This window comes from Pongo pygmaeus, chromosome 13 (genome assembly GCF_028885625.2).
Source record: "Pongo pygmaeus isolate AG05252 chromosome 13, NHGRI_mPonPyg2-v2.0_pri, whole genome shotgun sequence".
NCBI lineage: Eukaryota > Metazoa > Chordata > Mammalia > Primates > Hominidae > Pongo > Pongo pygmaeus.
This window is the reverse complement of record NC_072386.2, coordinates 85,235,203-85,252,036: the sequence shown is the minus strand read 5'-3', so window position 1 is coordinate 85,252,036 and position 16,834 is coordinate 85,235,203. Positions and strand designations below refer to the sequence as shown.

General features: G+C 42.2%; 1 protein-coding gene across 14 annotated transcripts in view; it reads right to left on the bottom strand.

Annotated features, from left to right (window-relative positions):
* Window positions 1-16,834, bottom strand: part of AOPEP (aminopeptidase O (putative)) — a 430,010-nt gene that overhangs the window by 346,585 nt on the left and 66,591 nt on the right. For all 14 annotated transcript variants that reach the window (XM_054502563.2, XM_063649702.1, XM_063649703.1 and 11 more), the window contains 2 exons: window positions 11,529-11,682; window positions 3,518-3,763 (listed from right to left, as the gene is read on the bottom strand). In XM_054502563.2, coding sequence (XP_054358538.1) covers window positions 3,518-3,763; window positions 11,529-11,682 — 400 coding nt within the window. The remainder of the gene's footprint in view (window positions 1-3,517; window positions 3,764-11,528; window positions 11,683-16,834) is intronic.

Here is a 16,834-nt window from a genome sequence, read left to right as displayed (position 1 = left end):
CAAGGAAAAAAAAGAACATATCTGGACGTCAGCTAGGTAGTTCTGCCAACCTAATTATACCATGACATGTAATTGTGAACTGCTGAGAGACAAATGCGAAGCAAAGCATTTCCTATATACACATACAAAGGTAAGATTAAGGTGTTAATTTTTAAGCAACTGTCATAAGCCTGGTTCTAGAATATGATTCCATTAATGTTACTGATGTTATAACAGAGAGTGTAAGTGTGATGATGAGCTCCTTTCATGTATTTCTCAAAATTAAGAAACTAGGCTTGCCAGTCAATCCCCAGCAGAGACTCTGAGAACATACGAGGACACAATGAAAACGGTAGAATATTAATTAAACCAACAGGAAGAGAGCTGTATGTACTTCAGAGATGCATTTTAAATGCATGCATATCTTCATACAGACATCATAGTAGTCAAGTCAAGAAATGTATACTTTACGGTTCCTGATATGGCAGATTCAGTCTTCATGGAAGGCAAAAACACAATAAAACAAAAACTGAAAGCCCACACACACCCACTGAGGAAAGCATCTGAAAGGCAAACTAGTGATTTTTCTCAGCAAAGAATTAAAGCCCCTCTCCCCTGGAACAGTGATTCGGAAAAGGACTAGGGTAGGGGAGGGGGTCAGTTAGTAATGGCTCCTGTTATATTAAAAGGTGACAAAAATCATGAAGAGCAGTACTGATAAATGTTCTAGTTACTGCCATGTTTGAAAAGCATTCGAAATTCTAAAATATTATTTGTGTATTATTTACCTTCTTATAAACTGATTTGTCATTATCACACATTCAAGTTTTATAAATGTGTTTTTCCTCACTTCACTGAATCCTTCTCAAAACAGAATCAAAGAGGAGACTTTTAAGATTATTCAATAAAAACTATGATACGTAATATTTAAAATTGTGAAACAATTATGAATATTATCTAAAATTCTCAGAAACTCCTTAACATGATTAATAATAATTTACCCATTTTAGTTCATGAGGGAATGTTTAATATCATTTGCCAAAAAAGAATACTGATATGGTATAAAATGGTATTCATTATAATTAAGACCTAATCACTAAAGAAGTCCAGAGGTATGGAATTTACGATCTTGCATACATGTTTATAAAATATGGACTCGAGAAAGAGCCATTTAATTTACCAAGAAGTCCTTTGATCTCTCAGCATATTATAACTAAGAGGACAATGGCCGGTTTCAGTATGGAGGTCTTTTTGGATGACTCCTCCTAGCCTTGAGGTTTCTCTATTCCTGTTTAGGGTATGAAGTTGACTTACAAAACCATCGTTTTTGTTCTAGCTTTGCTTTATAAAACCTCAAGCAAAGCCTCGACCATAAATAAAGCAGCAGGGCCCCAGTAGCCAGCTGAGTCATAAACCCCACTCAGCTGCATGTGGCCCAAGGTGTTGGGATCCCGACAGAGTCAAGCCAAGCAAGTGGAATCAATTGAAGCCAGAGTTTGGAAAAACAGAGCACCCCCCTTCCCCACCCCACCTGGCAGTGGAAGAGACCACAATCCCCCTTCCACAGCTCTCATCCAGGGAATGGTAATAAGTCCAGAAAAACATCTAGACCTGGGCAGACTTTACTTCCACAGTCTAAAAGGAAGGAAAAAAAAAAATGGTATTCAACAACCAACCACAAATTTTGAATATAGGGTTCTCCTGCTTTTAAGCATAAAAGCAGTCTTGTTGTTGCTAAGTTATGATCACCACCATATTTTTCAACATTTGTGCCCAGGACCATTTGGCCTTATGGTACTCAGGCTTACTACTCTAAAAATACAGAGTTAAGCATGTTTAAATCACTTCAAATATTGCAAAAAGCAGCAAACACACAGCCTACCTGCTTGGGCATGCAAACTTGAAAAGAGAAGCTTTAGAGAATGGCCTGCAGGTCAACTCATTCTGGCTTTGGCAGACTGATGTCAGGAAGGAGCTATAGAAAACAGAATCCTGTGCATGAAAAATACTCTGCCTTTGGTTCCCTCAGGCCAGAACTTGGAACTGCTAGCAAACATGTCTTAAAAAACTGCAATTCTCATGAAGTGCTAAAAACTCCCAAGTAAATAGGGCCCCTCAAACCCGTGTACAAATAAGAAACATTTAATGAGTATTTGGTAAATCCCAGTAGGCTTTTACCATTAGCATAATTTTGTGTTGTACAATTAAGTTACAATTACATCTCTAATTTTGGATAATATTCATTGGTTAACAATAAAGTGACAAAAGCTCAAAAAAAAAAAAAATGAACAACTCTTTTTTCACCAACACTTCTACTACTTAAATTAAGTCCGGCAGACTCTTCAAAGGGACAAAAGAAGCCCCCCCTCCATTAAGAAAAATTCTATATATAGACATCCAAGACAATTATATGATGCACATAACCAAATATATATAATTATCCTAGTTTCTGCATTCCCATTATCTTCATAAATATAGGATAAAAATCAGTCTAAATGACTTTCTCAGACCTCCTCAAGGACTAAGGCAAGCCAGCCAGTCTTTAAAGTACATACATGTAGTAAAGATCAAAAGCAAATGTTCTGGTCAGTTCTTTTCTGCTCATAGTTTTACTAAGAATGTGTGCAGTTTTCAGGGAAAACACCACAAATGACAGCTGCTCAAAAGTATGGGAATTAATTGGCAGCAGGAATTTCCTTGACTAATAGGAAAAAACTTGAAGTCACATGTTTTGATGAGCTTATTTTTCCCATCCTTAGTCAAGCATATTCACTGTTAATGATTAAGATTTTTAAAATGGAAATATAACCAAGTACATTCTCTATCTTTTCTCAGTGGAACACAGATACCCATTAATGAATGAACAATGGCATTAATTAATAGATTTTAGCTTAAATAAATACAGGGAACCAAACCAGGACACAACGGCAAAAGTGCATTTATTAAAAAATAGTAGCACATGACTCCTCCTTCAACCCCCACAGTAAGCCATCTGCTTTGAGCTGTTTTTCTAGCAGTAGGGATAGATTTACACTGATCCATCCACAGTCTATCTGACTCAGGGGCTCTCAAGTCATTGCCCTTGTGACCAGTGGTGAGAATGGACAAGACAGCTGGTCAGGATTAGGTGAGTAGCCTGTGGTCTTGGGACCAAGTCATGTTACTGTGCCCAGAGCCTGATGCTATAACCTTCGGCTCATTAGCATTATGCTGTCATCATCCAAGTTAACAGCCACTGATCAGCCATGATCCAACAGTCACCACTCAGGGGGCACTATGTATTCTCAATCCCAGCAACAATGTGAGCCTTTTCTTTTCAACACAGTCTGAACTGAGCCCATGACACTCAAAGGCTCGTGCATGAGGGAGTCTGCATTAAAATTGTCCCTCAAGGCAGCAGTGAGATGTCCAAGCATGAGCAACCATAGCCCCTCCATTCTAATCAAATGACAGCTCTGACAGAGCTCAAGGAAAGCAAGACATAGTCAAAGAATTTCCAAAATGTATGTACCCCAAGTGCCACAATGGAACAACATACCTGGCCATCCCCAGACTTGGAAAGTTGGCAGGGACGATGAGAACATCCAGCCGAGAGAACGGGTGTGTTCCCAGAACAGAATGTGCTGCTGAGAGGCAAGGAGGGATCAGCCGCAGAAGGGTCTCTTGGCAGGCACCCGTGAGGCACACAGGGGCAAAGACTCGATGAGGAATGATCTCCTGGGTGGTGGCAGAAGCATTCTGGAAGCGGCAGGGGTATTCCGTGTGACTGCAAACACCAACATGCCTGGGAACAACATAAAATAAATGGTAAAACATGTTTATTATTCTTGCTGTGGAGGTGAGGCAATCTTGCAGATGTAGACAACTTTTAGGAGACAGAGGTTCAGACAGACTCACAAGCAAAGACTGTTCATTTCAATTCTTGGCTTGACTGGCTCTCTGCAGCAGTGAAAATTTACAGGACAAAAACATATTCATGTGTTTGAATCAACAGACTAGCTTCAATCTAAGATAAGTGAAAGCAGTAAAATCTTGTTTTACAATAAACTTTGTTGTGGGGGGACCTCTAAGACTCAAAACAATAAAACTTCTCACCAAATACAAACAATTCCTGCCCTCGGTTAGATGTTATCAAGTATCACCGTATGAACAATCTCCAAATTAGAGACAATTCATAACTCAGAAAGGAAGGAGCAGTACACACAAATTAAAGATCCAATTCTGGGATTACCTAGAATAAAAGACTTGGACTGAGGTAGAACCATGAACCAAATGAAAGTTACAGGCCCGAACTCCTCGAAAGAACACAAACCATTTTACTGAATAGTAATCTAAATGTTCTTTACACAGCCCATCAAAAGCTGTTATTAAGGAATACAGAGGCACTTTTGATACAGTATTTTTCCCAACACACTTTCAGAACAAATTTAACTGAGCCAACCTTTTAAGGAAACAGATCAGACCCCAGCCTGCTTCATCTGACCACTGCCAGTTATTCCATCAAAGGCGGAACTGAAAGAGAATTCCTAGAACCTGACTCACAGGACTCAAGAGAACTTATCTACTCAAATCTACATCCAACAGTACTCCATTTTTTCACCTGCTAACATTCTTTTATTCAAACACAATGAAAAACCCCTCTAATCATTATTATTTATTTTATTATTATTATCATTCTTTTTTGAGATGGAATCTAGCTCTGTCTTCCAAGCTAGAGGGCACTGGCATGATTTAAGCTCACTGCAACTTCCACCTCCCAGGTTCAAGTGATTCTCTTGACTCAGCCTCCCGAGTAGCTGGGATTACAGGTGTGTGCCACCACGCCTGGCTAATGTATTTTTAGTAGAGACGGGGTTTTACCATGTTGGCCAGGCTGGTCTCAAACTCCTGACCTCAAGTGATCCACCCCCGCCTCAGCCTCCAAAACAGCTAGGAGTACAGGCATGAACCACCGCAACCGGCCTATTATTATTACTATTTAAGACAGGATTTCACTCTGTTGCCCAGCTTGGACTGCAGTGGCAGGGTCATAGCTCGCTGTAGCCTCCAACTCCTGGGCTCAAGCAATCCTCCTCCCTCAGCCTCCTGAGTAGCTAGGACTACAGGCATGTTGCCATGCCACATCCAGCCCTTTTTTTTTTTTTAAGAGATAGAGTCTGGAGATGGGGTCTCACTTTGTAACCCAGAGTGGTCTCAAACTTCTGGCTTCAAATGATCTTCCTGCCTCAGCCTCCCAAAGTGCTGGAATCATAGGCATGAGCCACTGCACCCAGCCAATTATAACTACAGGTGCTCACTTGATTCACACTGAATAATGAAAAATCTTAAGATGCTGGCATGTCCCAGTATGGGCAGAATGCAACAATAATTCCTCTCCAAATGTAAGAAGTACCTTTCACTTAGCCAATGCCAGCGCTCAGGAGACCAATATGGCTAGGTACAGATAAGCCTCACCTTCTAGCAGCATGGTTCATAGAACACAGCTTCCAGCACCGAAGGCATTTCACCACAACGGAGAGTAAGAAAATGGATGGAGGCCCACAAAAACTTGTCAGAATAAGATGACATGAAGAATATAATTCTTGACATTGAATTCTGGCCAAAGTCCCTGGATTGATAACCTTGCTTTGTGGAGAGAGTGAGTCAAGGTGCCTGTTGGTGAACATTTAACTAAAAAGGCTGCAATGCTCACCTAATGACAAGTACTGTGCTTGTGCATGAATGTGGTCAAAGGTCTCGAAAAGTGAAAAAGGGCCACTGATTAAATCAACCACCACAGTATCTTTTTCTCATGTATTTATACAGGTATATAATGTGTTACAGTAATTTCAGTTCATATAATCTCTATTGCAAAGCTTTCAGATCATGTTAAACCACAGAGAAACTGGAGTGTGCAGGCATCTTCTGGACAAAGCTGAGGCATAAGCTTAAATTATATCTACCACAGCACAATTTTGCAAAAAAGGTCATTCTAATGGCCTCTCTAAACACAACACAGGGAAAGATTATTTCTTTCTGCCAAGAACCCTAAAGTTAGAGAATACTGAGGTAGCCAAAAATACACCCAAAAGTGTTTGGCTTGATGAATTTCTGGTGATCGTATACAACCTAAACCTGATAGACAACATTCTGACTCCATGGTAAGTTTTCTCATATCCTTTTCCAATCAGGAACAAGGCGAGTTAGAATCTCTCTGGGCATAAAAGGCACTAGCTCAGATGACGAAGATGATTCTAGTTGTGTGAATTAGTACCGTTGTAATCAAAGCCTGGGAAAAAATGCAGGACTTTAAGGCAATCAAGCTCTGACCAGGTGAGAAGCGTAAGGCTCCCATAGAAATGGATATGGAAATGGCATCAGGAAAGCCACTTCTGCGTTCTCACACAGGGATCAGGAAACCTGGGCTTCACTGTCTTTTCAGACTGGCTCACTTGTGACCAAGGCAGCCAACCCAGTATCTGGGGCTTCTTTTTCCCCATCTTTAACATGGTCTCACCAAAGTGGCTGCTGGAGGAGGTAAGGAATTGGTTAGAAAAGGATATGAGAGGCCAGACACGGTGGCTCATGCCTGTAATCTCAGTACTTTGGGAGGCTGAGGCAGGTGGATCACTTGAGATCAGGAGTTTGAGACCAGCCTAGCCAACACGGTAAAACCCATCTCTACTAAAAATACAAAAAAATTAGCCGAGTGTGGTGGTACATGCCTGTAATCCCAGCTACTTGGGAGACTGAGGCAGGAGAATCACTTGAACCCGGGAGGCAGAGTTGCAGTGAGCTAAGATCGCACCACTGCTCTCCAGCCTGGGCAACAGAGCATGACTCTGTCTCAAAAAAAAAAAAAAAGGATATGAGAGAATTTACTAACTTACTGCGGAGACAGAATGTTCTCTATCAGGTTTAGGCTGTATACAATCATCGTAAACTCATCAAGCTGAACAATTAAGATCTGCACATTTTGTTGTATGTTAATTATACTTAAAATATAAACAAATGAAAATGTTTTCTAAGGTTTCTTCTGGCACTATGATTCTATGATAACTCAGCATATGAGCCATACTTCATAGAATAGCCTTGTTTCTGAAGAGGTCAGGGGATTCCGTACTTTTTTTTTTTTTTTGAGACGGAGTCTTGCTCTGTTGCCAGGCTGAAGTGCAGTGGTGCAATCTCGGCTCACTGCAACCTCCGACTCCCTGGTTCAAGCAATTCTCCTGCCCCAGCCTCCTGTAAGCTAGGATTACAGGCACACGTCACCACGCCCAACTAATTTTTGTATCTTTAGTAGAGACGGAGTTTCATCATGTTGGTCAGGATGGTCTCGATCTCCTGACCTCGTGATCCACCCGCCCTGGCCTCCCAAAGTGCTGGGATTAATGGCATGAGCCACCGCGCCTGGCCAATTCTGTGCTTTTTACAAAGTAAAAAGCATACACTTTACAACTCTAAAGAAGACCTGTTCCTCACCAGATTCTTCTTTCAAATAATCAGTCTCAATGCGTTTTCTTCTTTGTAGTGCCCATTTTCCATGCCTTTAATCATTTTTGCTAAGTTCCTTTGGACTTTATCCAAGTTTCTGTGTCGTGTTTAAACTGTATGGCCCCCACAAAGGCCTCAAGAGGTTAAAGAAACATAACACAAAGATTCCCCTGTGGCTGAAGGTTACACTACAGCTGAATAAAATTAATAAACTTTCAACAGCTTATCTGAGAGCCTTATAATCAATGTATTTACTAAAATGCTCACCCAGAGTGGCTGGAGCATGTGTGAAAGTGGAGCTGGAAGAGGGAATGTTCTTACTATAATTTTACCCACATGAACACTGATCATAAAAGTTCAGTGACCAACACTTTGGCCAAATTTCTGGAACCCAGATGAGCACTTTAGGCAAATGAAAACCTGTGGTATAGCAGGCCCCTGTGAAAGTTGGATTTACATGAATTTGATTGGTGGTCTTAGGAAGGTCTGAAGTAGAACGGGTGCTGGGGAAGGCAAAAGGGACCAGATGTGAACATAACCAAAAACGCCACTGTGACTGGCACTTCAGAGCACCTTTGCTGGCAAACTTTGCATGCAGTCAGACATGTAATGATGAAAACAAAGCCACTTTCTGACAACTAAAGACAGCACACGTGAAGCGCACAGCCAGGGCAGGACTAAGCAAATGCAAGCTATGATTTTATCAGCAGCATATTCCTGAAGGACAAGCATATTGATAAAGGAAGGGAAAACTCAGCCATAGTTTACTGGACATGGAAGGGGCATGGGAGGAACCCCATTCACCAGGCCTCACAGTTCCATGGAAAGATGAGCTTCCCTAGAGTGGCACCCGGACCTCTCCCCAGCTTACCTGACTGGCTGGGCCATTCCGGGCTTTCTCTTTTGAATCTGCTTGCCCACAGAGGGTGCACTTTGGGCCTGCTCCTGCCATGTGTCAGGTGGACTCTGCATCTGTGTTATAGAGGACAGCAGCAGTCCAGCTGGGCTGGTAACTGGGTGGGTAAATTTGTCTCATTTGGAAATGGAGTCTCAGAAACCCCACTGAGACCATGCACCTGAGCATTCCTTCAGTCCAGCTTCTGTCAATAATAAAACCTTTATTTTTATCTCCTCTGTCTGTTCCTCAACTGGTGAATTTAGGAGGATGAGAGAGGAGTTGTACTTGCTTCTTCCCCTAAAGCCCAACAGGAATTTTAGACATCATCTCTTCCCAGAATCTTCATTTGATTTAACCATTTCTTCCTCCTTTCAGAATAGTGGATGCAAGAAAACTGAGAAGCCATTTAAGTTGCTTCTGAGCAGGAAGGAGAGAGCACAGAGTCAGTGGCTGCTGCCCACTCCCCAACCCCACATCTCTTTGTAATATGGCCAGAAAGGCAAAATAACAAATGTCTGTCTTTGCCTTCCCCTAGCCTTCCGAAGGCACACATTTTCCAACTGCACAGCTCCTCTAACAATCAATCAATGCTGAGGCCTTAGATGAAAAAGAGAAGAGTACTTCTTCACCATCAAGAATTTGAGAACCCATGGACAAAGCCTTCATTCTACAGATAAGGAAAGTGTGGCTTTGTCCAAAGAGCTATATCCAACCACCAAGAATGGCACTTTCAGGCTCAAAGGCATTGCTCTCAACTTCTGTTTTCTGTTCCAACACAACACACTCCAGTCAATAATGGTGGCTCAAATCATGGCAGTAACTCTCCAGATGGGAAGGTGGATCAGACTCCAGGTGAGGCATTAATGTTACATATAATTATTTAAAGTCTCCAGGTAAGATTCTGACTCACCTCTCTCTGGGGTCAGGCCTGGATATAAATCCAGGTATTGCTACTTAGTAGGTATATTAATGTTAACAAGTTGCTGAGCTTCAATATCCTTATCTATAGAATGGGAATAATAATCTATCCAATCTGTTTTGCAGGCTTATCCTTAGGACTAAATGAGATTATATTTAGATCAAGACTTAGTTTCTGACTTGGAACAACCAGTGGCTACTGTATCAATTCAGGATAGGCTAGGATATGCTGCAGTAACAAACAACCCTGGTGTTTCAGTGGCTTAACACAAAACAGTGTGCTTCTTGCTAATACCAAGTCCACTGTAGATCTAAGTGACTCTCCAGACTACCTGTCATCCTCACTCAGAAATTCAGACCACCTGAAATTACAAAACGGAGCCTCCTCCGTGACCCTACCGCAGGGAAGAGAGCACAGGAGGATCTCACATGCAATTAAAGTTCCCACATGAAACTAGAATATGTCACTTCTGCCCACAATTCCCTTCTTCCCTCAAGAATACAGAAGTAAAATCTAATACGCAATCTAGGATGTTCATATAGCTCAGGAAAGACAGTCCAAAATAGGCAAGCTACTGAACAGGAAGTGGAAATTACCTCCCTTCTGCCAAAAAACGCAAAATGCAGGCAATAATACATGCCCATCAGAAGAGAGAGAACATAGCTTCATCTCCAAAAGATGAACACCAACTGCCACAGTTACTGTGGTACTAGTAAAAGCAGCATGGCAAAATAAAACCAACACAAAAGGAATCTGCATTAGGAGTATATCTTAGCTGGTTTTCAAGGAGTAACTAATCACCTCTACCATTACTCTGGGCTTTCTCCACCAGAAGGTACTGACTTAGTGACTGTCTGTCAACAGGAAAAATGGCTCAATTGAGCCGGGTATAAAATCCTGGGAGTGCAGCATGATGCATGTGCTGTGCACCTTCTGAGCGTCCCCCTTCTCCCTCTTTTGGCTCTCAAAGCTAGAAACCATTGAACATCTAGACAGGCTGCCAGTAAATATCCAATGGCCTATACTAATTTTTTAAAGCCTCAAAATGATTTTATCTGGTTCATACTTCAAAAAAAAAGAAATCACTACTGATGTTAACAAAGCCCTGACCAAGCAGGATTCCCTTAACCCAAGGGCTTTGCATCAGTTTCCTTGTGTCCTGTGCTCCTAAAGCGGCGACTAGCCCCACTGAGGGAGGTGTTGTCCCTACAGTGCACCGCTAACAGCAGTTGGTACAACCAAAACAGCAGAGTAGCATAGAAAGTAATCCATCAGAAGCTATGTTTTTGACCACATAAGCACTGAAAACCAAACTTAAAAGGTATAGGAGGAGAGGAGGCATTGAATCTGAGGATTCCTTGAATTTAGCCAAACACATATAAATATTTCAGCAGACTTCACAGGATTTCATATATACTTACCTTCTTCTCTCTTTCTGCATAAATAATAGGCTCACATCTCTTCTTCTCAACTTGCTTTCCTTTCTTTTTTTCTTTTTTTCCAAGACAGAGTCTTGCTCTGTCGCCAGGCTGGAGTGCAGTGGCACAATCTCGGCTCACTGCAACCTCTGCCTCCCAGGTTCAAGCAATTCTCCTGCCTCAGCCTCCCAAGTAGCTGGGATTATAGGCATCCGCCACCATGCCCGGCTAATTTCTGTATTTTTAGTAGAGATGGGGTTTCACCATGTTGGCCAGGCTGGTCTCGAACTCCTGACCTCGTGATCAACCCGCCTCAGCCTCCCAAAGTGCTGGGATTACAGGCCTGAGCCACCACGCCCAGCCTCTCTTTCCTTTCTTCTTCGTTTTTTTTGTTTGTTTGTTTGTTTGTTTTGAGACAGAGTCTCACTCTGTCGCCAGGGTGGAGTGCAGTGGCGCAATCCCAGCTCACTGCAACCTCTGCCTCCCAGGTTCAAGCCATTCTCCTGCCTCAGCCTCCCGAGTCGCTGGGACGCCCGGCTAATTTTTTTGTATTTTTAGTAGAGACGGGGGTTTCACCATGTTGGTCAGGATGGTCTCAGTCTCTTGACCTCGTGATCCACCCGCCTCGGCCTCCCAAAGTGTTGGGATTACAGGCGTGAGCCACTGTGCCTAGCCCTCTCTTTCCTTTCTAATAGGGCTTTTCCTGCTTTAATTAATCCTATTTTGGTTCAGTTTCTCAGCAGAAATGACTCACATTCCCAGTGCTTGGAAGAAATGCATCATACCGCTCCCTCAAGTGTTGTTTTTTTTTTTCCTTCCCAGCAAGTCCCCAAACACAAACCTGAAGTCGGCCTCAGAAGGTGAGAAGGGTCCCTCTGTTGCCAAATCATTTGATGAGCAGGTCTCCATCTTCATTTCTGTCCAGCATCCCACTGCAATTGTGAAGGTGGAGGCTGGCATTGGCATAGTTACATAGTAATACCAGCTTGAGCACCCTGTAAACAGGAAGAGAAAAACCATAATGAGGCCAATATATGATTCTGGGCTCCGCTGTGTAATTTCCTCTCTTGAGGCACTTGAAGAGCTTTTGTGATAAGCTGGTAAGAGCCAACTCTTGGAGGTCGGTCACATCAGCAGAAAGGGCATATTTCAGGGCTCAGGGAAAGCACAGGAGGGATGATGGCTTCAAGGCAACCAGGAAGGTCTGGGTCTCTTCCACGGATCAGTTTGAAGCCCTTCACGTGAGGGTGGTAGTGCAGGGGGTCCCTCACAGCTGTAAACACAGAAGGCCACAGGCTGTATGCTCCTACAGAGACAGAATATGTCTCATTCATCCAACACAGTATTTAGCATTAAAAAAATGCTCAATTGATACCTGTTGAATGAGTGAAAGAGTGAGCAAAGCAGTGATTGCTTTGTGCTGTAACTATTTTGTCCAAATGAAATTCAAGTCAATATAAAATGAATACAGTAGAAAACACATGAGACTAGGGAAGGGAGACACTTGGGTTTTCATCCCAACTCTGAAATTAATTAGCTGTGGGAGTTCAGGTCTTACCCTTAGTCCCTTTTATCTGTTTAGCTGGTCTTCCACTCCTTGCTGAGCAGATGAAAAGCACGTGTAGAGGTTCAATGGAGCCAAGGACTCCTAACTAGTTTGTAACAGGACTGGGATTAGAGCTGGGGCTCCCCATTCCAGTTGAGGGTGTACTCTCCACTTGGTCCAAACCTTAGAGGCTTTTTATCAAAGGAATGAATGGCTGATAACTTGCAACACTATACTCCCCTCATTTCTGAGATGTAAAAATAATTTTCATGTTTCTGAAATCTGAATGTGTCATACAACCTGATTTAACAATGGTATTTTTTCTGAGCATCTGCTATACATTAATCGCGTGTCTTAAGAAGAATTTATATCATCTTTTTTTTAACTTTTATTTTAGGTTCAGGTGCAAGTTTGTATAACTTGGGTAAATTGCATCATGAGGCAGGGTAAGGGTAGGTTTAGTGTATAGATTATTTTGTTACCCAGGTAATAAGCATAGTACCCAATAGGTAGTTTTTCTTTTTTGAGACAGGGTCTCACTCTGTTGCCCAGATTGGAATGCAGTGGCGTGATCACAGTTCACTGCAGCCTCAACCTCTTGTATACCCAATATCCAATGTCTCAAGTGATTCTCCCACCTCACCTTCCAAAGTAGCTGGGACTACAGGTATGTGCCACCACACACAGATTAAATTTTTTTTTTTTTCTTTTTTTTTTGAGAGACAGGTTCTCACTATGTTGCTCAGGCTAGTCTTGAACTCCTGGGCTCAAGCAGTCCTCCCACCCTGGCCTCCTGAAGTGCTGGAATTACAGGCTTGAGCTACTGTGCCCAGCCTGATAGGCAGTTTTTCTGTCCTCACCCTCCTCCCACCCTCCACCCTCAAGTAGGCCCTGGTGTCTGTTGTTCCCTTCTTTGTATCCACGTGTACTCAGTGTTCACCTCCCACTTATAAGTAAGAACATGCAGTATTTGGTTTTCTGATGCTGTGTTAGTTCACTTAGGATAATGACCTCCAGCCCCATCCATGTTGCTGCAAAGGACATTATCTCATTCTTTTTTATGACTGCATAGTATTCCATGGTATATATGTGCTATATTTTCTTAATTCAGTCTAACATCGATGGGCATTTAAGTTGATTCAATGTCTTTGCTATGGGATATCACCTTATATTATGGAACACATTTCTCCACTCCTCGTGTTCCCATAGGGAGGAACTTCTGTTAGCGTAAATGTCTCTTTCAGTCCCTTCACAAACTCCTTTATAGGAGCTATTATTCTTTTTCTTGCTTTAAGTTTTAGAGGGTTAAACACATTTGACATCCAATCACTGACCAAATTGGCCTGTGGTTGTCCAATTTCATCTGTGATTGGATGTCAAATTCAGAGCTGAAATATTAACATGCCCCTACTGGCCGGCAGACCTAACACGACATTTTTTAAAGTGCTTTACCAGTAAAAACCAATAATAGAGATTAAATTTTGATCTCCACGTGCATGGTTCCTTTGTCTATCTCAAAACAAATTCTGAACTCAGGAAGGTAGGACTTAGTAAAAGATAAATAATATTTCAGTAAGATTCAAGTTTGGAAGCCATGAAGGGAGTTACTTGAAAGAGAGATACAAAAGATGTGCTCAGAACTGCTGGAAACCCACCAGAGCCAGCCATTCTCTCCAACTTGCCTGGAAGCTGCACCCTGCTTCTGGAACCAGAATGGCCACTCTTGAGATCCCTCTCTTTGTAGCTAAGAAGTTGAAGGTAGGCCGGGAGTGGTGGCTGTAATTCCAGCACTTTGGGAGGCCGAGGCAGGCAGATCACTTGAGGTCAGGAGTTCGAGACCAGCCTGGGCAATATGGTGAAACCCCATCTCTACTAAAAACACAAAAATTAGCCAGGTGTGATGGCACGTGCCTGTAATCCCAGCTACTCAGGAGGCTGAGGCAGGAGAATTGCTTGAACCTGGGAGGCAGAGGTTGCAGTGAGCCGAGATCGCACCACTGCACTCCAGCCTGGGTGAGACTCGGTCTCCAACAAAAAGAACAAGTTGAAAGCATACTCCTCCTTAAAGGGACAATCAAATCCAGAGACACTGAAGCCAATCCAGTGATAGCTTCTACCGGGCATGAAGCAAAACCACAGCCTCAAAGAGAATCACTGCTCTGATTCCAAGCCAGTAAGAAGGAGGTAGGGACAGTCACAGACATCTTGATGAAAGAATGACATGGATATGATATGATGGGCTATAGGGACTCCACCTCTCCCATTTTTCTGTCTTTCCATAACTACCTACATTACCTGGAACCCCAATGTCTCCCATGACTGCTCCATAAAAACTTTCATTTTCTACTGGAAACATAATGAGACCTGAAGCAGGCAGAAAGGAGCGTGCAGATGGAAGAAGAAGAAAGAAGTTATGGGTAAGGAACTAAATCTTTTGAAAGGTTCTGGTTTTAAAAAAATCCGAAAAAAAACACATTTTCTTAATCAAAGGGCTGTGGTCTGTCATTCCTTCTCTGAAGTACATTTTAGAGTTTACCAAGAACCATTAGAATTTCCTTTTTAAAAATTCAGACCCTTGGCAGTTCAGTAAATAAGCAGCAATGGTGAAGCTTTCAGGTAAAAAGAGAGGTTTAACTGTATGAGGCCGAGGCCACCTTTGCTTCCTCCCCAAACTCTATTCAGGAACAGTAAAAGAATTTCTTTTCTAAAGACATGAACCAACAAGGAGAGAGAGAATAAAGCAGGAGATAATTGCTGCAGAATATTGGAAGCCAGAATGCAGATGGAAGAGTGGCAAATGACACAGCGGACCTGAATCCAGACCTGAATCCTAAGTTGGCAATAAGGAAAGATAAGACCCACCTCATTTTGCCCCTTAGAAGCTCCAAAAGTCTCTAGGGTAGAGGAAATGCTAAACTAAGCAGGCCCAGCTGCACATCTAAGAAGTGGTCAGATCCACAGATGGTCTCCCCAACGCTGCACACCTGGGCTATTTGCCCTTCCCACACATATCCCAACAAATAACTGGAAGTTTATTTTCTAGAAATACTAAAGGGAGGGCCTCTGAACTGGCAGCTGTGGTGTTGGAGGAGAAATGGCACAGTTGAAGGCAAGTGAATGGAATTAGATGAATACATGCACATAGGATGCTGAGGCCACCAGCCATCCTCCCTTATTTGGTTCCAGAAGGCTGGCAGCCAGGCTTTCACTGTCTAGGCAAGAGACTGAAAGAAGGGGATTAGCTTAAGAAATCAGTCTATGGTGAAGCTGATGGTTGACAAGCCCTCCAAATATATTCACAGCTTCCAATTCATATTTCAGTCCCCTGCTCCTGAATGCTTGCATGCAAGCTTCCAGCCATCCCTAGAAAGCCTCTATTACAAAATCAAGATCCAAAAGGACAAGCAAATGGGAAAAAAAAAAAAACAAAGCATAAGACAATTATTAATTTCAACCAAGAAAAAAATTAACATGTACAGAAATAATAATGAAGTCACAGTTTTGCTACAAGGCTTAGCTCTTCATAACACACAAAAATATAATGATATAAATGAAGGCCGGATGTGGTGGCTCACCTGTGTGATCCTAGCACTTTGGGAGGCCTAGGTAAAAGGATCACATGAGACCAGTAGTTCAAGACCAGCCTGGGCAACACAGGGGGATCCCATCTCTACAAAAAAAAATTTTTTTTTTATTAGCCAGGTGCATTGGTGGTGCCTGCCTGTGATCCCACGTACTTGGGAGGCTGAGGGAGGAGGATCACTTGGGCCCAGAAGGTCAGGCTGCAGTAGAGCTGTGATCACACCACTGCACTCCAGCCTGGGCGACAGAGGAAGACTGTCAAAAATAATAATAATATAAATGAAGAATACTGATCTAATCAACATTATGATATTAATTACATTGAGAAGACAGGATTTTAGGAAGGGGACTTGTGTATGATGGAGTTTGGGGAGGGAGGAGGACAGCTAAATTACTTACCTGCCATAGTGGGAAGAACAATCCTGAACAATAAAGCATCTTACTGAAGGACATGCAGGTAAATATCAAGTAATCAGCCAAAAGAGGTGAAAGCGGTTACTTCTAAAAAGCAGGAAAAATGGAGGAATAGAGATTACAAAGGACTGCTGCTTGGGAAAATGGTTATAATAAACCCATCAGAATTACTTGACTCTTTAAATATTGCATCTTTAATGTAAAATAATTGAACTAATCAATTAATTAAAAGGTAATCTTAACAGAAAAAGAATAACATGCCTGGTACCAAGGTACTATTAAAATGATGAAATGTAACTCAGAAGAAAGAAGCAATTTAGAGATAAGGAGCAGGCACTAGCCTATTAAGAAATCCTTTTAAGAATGAAGCACTATGCACAACAGGTTTTCTCCCTACATTTGCGTTGAATTTTTGACCTGATTTTCTTGCTGCCTGTCTGGTTCTTGTACCATCCACCTAGTCCATGGGCAAGATGATACTTGTGGAAACAGCAGAAACTGAAACTTACTTCCAAGAGAAAACACTGCTAATGGAGTAAGAGGTATTTGTTAGATCCCTGCACAAGGTCAATAGAAATCCACATAGAGCGCCCAATCCTATCACA